The 5,508-nt window shown below is 35.4% G+C and overlaps 1 protein-coding gene across 1 annotated transcript; it reads left to right on the top strand.

Moving 5' to 3' along the window:
- The first annotated feature begins 3,689 nt into the window (after positions 1-3,689).
- Positions 3,690-5,294, top strand: LOC108320518 (uncharacterized). The gene is made up of 3 exons (XM_017551958.2): positions 3,690-3,799; positions 4,225-4,600; positions 4,917-5,294. The coding sequence occupies exons 2-3, from the start codon at positions 4,245-4,247 to the stop codon at positions 4,990-4,992; spliced, it is 432 nt and encodes a 143-aa protein (XP_017407447.1). The 5' UTR covers positions 3,690-3,799; positions 4,225-4,244; the 3' UTR covers positions 4,993-5,294.
- The last annotated feature ends 214 nt before the right edge of the window (positions 5,295-5,508 follow it).

Raw genomic sequence — 5,508 nt, 5'->3', positions numbered from 1 at the left:
TAACTTGAAGAGAGGAAACATGGGTAGGTGGAGGATTAATTTACTGTGTGTTCAACAGGGACCACAATGATTCTTTCATACACACTATTTTTTGTTGTTCAGTTCAGAGGTTGTCTGTGGCTGCGGATGTTTAGAAATTTGGCTATGCATGGATGAATGTTGATATCCGAAACTCTGTATCACTCTTGGTCCTGCCTTATGACCTTCCACTCCACCTTTTCCAACTCTTTTGTGCAGAGTAGTACCTTAAACCAGAAGTTTGTATCAGAGAATAATTTCCAATTGTTGAGGTGAAGTTCCTATGTTGCTTGCATAACCAACATTTCTCACTCTTTCATCTCTCAGTTAATTCAATTGTCAGACTACCAGGCGAAATCAATTTATAATATATAAATATGCATATAAATCGATTTTGTAAAATTAAGTTAGACTTAAAATATAAATCGATTTTGTAGAATTAAATTAGGGTTAAAATTTATTTCTTGACTGTATTACAAATCTTAGAGCATGGATTTGGATAGCAAACAATAGTTGAAAGTCTCTAATCGATAAAACCAATTTATAATACATAAGTGGGTGCAAGTCTCTTGGAAGTCTCTAGTCGATAAAATCAATTTATAATATATAAGTCGGTGGAAGCCTCACCAACCAATTTTGTAGAGTTGAATTAGGTTTAAAATCCACTTCTTAATATAGTATCATCCTAACTAGTGAGATCTCTGTGATATTTGTTTCACCCAGACCACCCACCCGTTATATAAGTGGTTGCAAATCTCAGCTTAAAAGTTATTTTTATTGGCGTATGAGTTCCTTAATGTGTATATCTATGCAACAGAGCTAATGCTAACAGAAGGATTTAACATTAGTGTGTTTTATGCAGAAGGAACATATGCAGTTTAACCAAATCATGGTTTTACATATTTAATAAATTTCAAAGCATAATATGGTACAGAGTACACTACTAGCATACCTCAACAAAAGACAGGGTGGATCAAATTTTCAATAATTTCATGAACAACAATACGATGTACTTGCATTTCATATCAATGTATATCTTTTAAAGAGCACACTTTTAGAATAGGGAAGTACAAAGGGTTACTTGATATCGATAAAACAGATTTTTTTAGTGAAATATTCCTTCCATTCCTCTGCATAGAAGTCATATACAATTAATTAATCACCAATAGATTCAGTGTGCTTAGCTGTTAAGTTACGTATAACACAAGACCATGTGACATATAGGCCTTTTGCTAGAGTTTGTCTTTGATTTTTTTAAGAAAATAAAAACCAAATTTATGTATAAGTTAAAAATAAAAATTGAAAAAGCTGGTGAAAACTTCATCATAAGTAATGCTCAATGAACAGAACACTTTAACAAAACAGGAAAGAAAGTGATAGAGGAAAAAACAAAGTGAGAGAGGAAAAAAAAAGCAGACATCATGGCATAACATATTATAATATAGAAATAGAAAAAACACAAAAGTAAGGATAGATATTGTCAATAAGTGAATTATAAAATCGACTTGTAAAACAAGGTTTTTAGCTGCTTAAATATTCTAAATTGGTTCTATAGACAAGAGATCCAACATATATATCCTTAGCAGTGAGAAGGTAGCCATAATAATGAGTAGTAAACATTGAAGTATTTACGTCTTTGCTTGGGAAAAGTACGCACACAATCACAATCACAATCACAGATAGCAGAATACAAATGATGTGGTCGTGGTCTTGCATGGAAACGATTCCCAAGGAGAATCGAATCAGCCCACTTCCCTTCCTCTTTATTCTTCTTTACAGTTTGCCTCTACTTCCCTTTACCCTTCCCCAAGAGAATGGAGGCCAGATCTTGGCTCATTCATTCTTACCATTGAAGAGAGAGAGAGAGAGAGAGAGAGAGAAAGATTATAGGGATAGATGCATACATACATTGAGATAAAGCTGAGGTTTGTGTGAGAGAGAAAACTAAAAAAGAAACAAAGAAAGAAAGAATAAAATAGTTCAGCAGCAGCCGCAGCAGTGCTTCAACCAAAGAATAGAAAAAGAATGCAAAAGATGGTCAAAATGAAACCTCGAAGACTTGTTATTCCATCATAAGCATTCACCTATCTTTATTGAAACTCCCCATTTCCCTTTTCTTTTCTCTTTTCCCATTTGTTTAATCTTCTTGTCTGTTTCCTTACCTTTCAAACTTATACTAACTCACCACCTTCTTCACTAACAATAATTCATCATAACATTGCTATGCTTGTAATATGTAAATGACACATATTTGTCTTTTGTGTACATTTTAGCAGTGTCCTTAACAGTACCAGAATGTTGTTTCAGTTTGTTCTTGTCTCTCAAAAACTTCTTAACCATATGAGATACATGCTGATAATTGCATCACTAACCTTTTATTGTGACTTCCCTTGCCACTTTTACGAGAGAATAAAAGAATATTCAAATGAATTGTAAAGCAGAAACTATTTTAGAAACATATTGACTGTCAAAAATTCTGTTGATTCCCAGAGAGTAATGGACATGAAAGAGACTTGGATCCCCTCGTGGATGTTATTGGGATAATTAGTGGGCCGGTCCATATGATTTAATGTACGAATATTCATTACATGGTGGCAAATGCTGACTTGGATTCCACATTGTCCAATCAGAGGTTGCCAACTTTCTTTTCTTTCTTTTTATTTTTCTTTTTGTTGTATGCTTGGATTCTGTTTGTGGGGCTGTACAATTCTAATTTGATTCATGTAACCAAATGCTGTGGTCAAAGGGACTTTCTAGGGTTCATGGTTTATTTGATTGATGAGATCTTTTGGACACTGTCTGTTGTGCTATTAGGTTACATGTTCTTTCTGTGGGTCTTGAGTTTGTTTGACTTAGCTATCTTGCTAGCTGCTATACTATAGACCATTAGAAAGTGTTTGCTAATTTAGTGTTATGCTATCCTAATACATCAAATGCCATATTCTAGTGCCAAAGTTCATAAATAGTACTAGCCAATAGCCTTTTATATTTCATGTTATTTTCAGTATTTGTAAGTTTAGGTACAGTAGCTCAAGATAACTTCAACTAATTTTTGCCAACTAGAACATAACCAATAAGCCATTAGGGTCTATGTTCATGAAACAGAAACCAAGTAACATAGCTAGTTCTGATAATTTCATTGCATAATCTTTTCATTATTATATTAGTCTTTCTCGATGGCCATGGTTCTTGTTGGAAGTCTTATATCGACTAGAGATAAGACTGATTTATAATGTGTAAGTGTGTTCAAACCTCACCTTACAAGCTGGTTTTGTGGGTTGAGTTAAGCTTAAAGTCCATTCTTAACCGTTCTGTTGTGAAATTATTACAATGGAGAAAAAAAAAGAAAGAATAAAAGCACCTGGTTCAGTTCAAACTAGCACAATCAAGTATCAACTAAATCTGATTTTGGAGTTGAAGGGCAAATGATTATCCTACATGCACTTTGCATCCATTACCGTACTCATTAAAAACTAAACCAAAATGAAATTGTAGCCCACTTCCAAAGTAAATGTTCAAAATTCAAAGTGTGCTCTCTTTGGAATTGTAGCACGAATTTCCTTTATCTCTTTTCCCTCCTTTAGAATTCATTGATTCCATTTATCTAGGTTGTCACTCAAACAACACTAAAAAGTACTACAACACGGCACTCCATTTATTCTCTTTTTTCTGTGGTCTCTGCCAGTATATAAACCATCCCCCATATCACATTTTCTCATCAGCAAATCCTCTACAGCTTCTTCTGCTTCTCTAACACTCCAACTCACTACACTATCTTCAGGTTGGTCTTTGTATTTTCCCTTCCACTACCCCCCCTCATATTTTTTCTCAATCTTCAAAACTCTCTATGTAGTTCTTCACTATTTAAACTCTCCAGAAGGTCACATTTATAGTAATGTGATCAATCTGTCTTCTACTAGAATGCTATTTTATGTCACCTCGTAACTTGTTTTCATATGTTTCAGAGAAGTTAATCCAAGACCGAGTTATTTTATTTTAGACTTGTCCCAATATTATAATAAGCATGATGCTAGCAAGCTAGCTAGTGCCTAGTACTATGCACAAGCACATTACATAATGTGGCAATAAATATTCAGAGGAAGCTAACAGAAAAATGTATTCAACATTTGAAACATGGTTTGAAACATGGTTCAAAGTGTACACACAGAGTCTTCTAACTATGATTGTGTTTGGTGAATGCAACAGTGATTTGCAGGGAAGTAAATATGAGCAGACCGGGAGACTGGAACTGCAGGTCATGCCAGCACCTGAACTTTCAGAGGAGAGATTCATGCCAGCGATGTGGGGACTCAAAATATGGAGATAGAATTGATTTTGGTGCGTTTGGAGGAAGAGGAGGGTCTTCGTTTGGGTTAACTGGGTCAGATGTTCGTCCTGGTGACTGGTACTGTGCTGCTGCTAACTGTGGGGCTCACAACTTTGCTAGCCGCTCAAGCTGCTTCAAGTGTGGTGCTTTCAAGGATGACTTGGCTGGAGGCTACAACAGTGACATCTTGCGCTCAAGAGCTTTTGGTGGCAGTGGAAGACCTGGCTGGAAATCTGGTGATTGGATATGCAGCAGGTCAGTCATTCATTCATTGATTTTGTGTCTCACCATCTTTTGATTTTTGGTTCTGCCTGGGGGAACATCTTGTGCTTTTTCTTTGCCTGCTGTCTTTAAAGTGTGAAGAATATGACAAACACCACAAAAACAAAAGGCACTGTTGTGTTCTAGGCATGCAACTGATATCTTTGACTGCTTTTACAACTTGCATACTTTGAAAACTGGTTTACCCTTCAGCTTAGCAGTTCAAAATATGGCTCCCAAGTAGTTTTTCAATTATGTTATGAGAAATTTGATTCATTCCTTCTCTATTTTTATCTTTGTGATTGAGCAGATCAGGATGCAATGAGCACAACTTCGCTAGCAGAATGGAATGCTTTAAATGCAGTGCTCCAAGGGACACGTACTAGTAGAAATGAGTTTATCCAAGCAAGAAAGCGAGCTACATTGATTACTGGAGATGCTGCAAGATTTCTTTATTAATTTCTTTGGGATGTTAAAGACAGTGTGAATTCTGAAAAGGTGGTTTAAAAAGCCATGTTACAGAGAAGCTAGCTAGCTACATCCCTTAGGATCTTTCTCAGATTTACCTCAAGAACTACAGCAATGTTGTTTTGGTGCTTTAAACTATTTTCTTTAGTTTTGAAGTTAGAGTTCCATTTATTGTATGGTGCGTGGTTTTCTTAAATGAATATGAATCTCTTTTCTTTTCCCCTAGTTGTACTTCCTGAAATGGTGATGCAATGATCCATCACATTCATTTGATTAACTTTCACCAAGTGGACCATCTTATTCTGAATAATCCAGACACCAATCAAAATTAAGTATGCATGTGGGGTCATATGAGCAAACTGAAAACAAAATAGTACTACACACAACACAACTCAACCAATCAATTTTTTTAACAAGGCTCACCTTTAAGCCTT

The sequence above is a fragment of the Vigna angularis genome, chromosome 9, assembly GCF_016808095.1.
Source record: "Vigna angularis cultivar LongXiaoDou No.4 chromosome 9, ASM1680809v1, whole genome shotgun sequence".
Lineage (NCBI taxonomy): Eukaryota > Viridiplantae > Streptophyta > Magnoliopsida > Fabales > Fabaceae > Vigna > Vigna angularis.
This window is presented reverse-complemented; position numbering and strand designations above follow the sequence as displayed.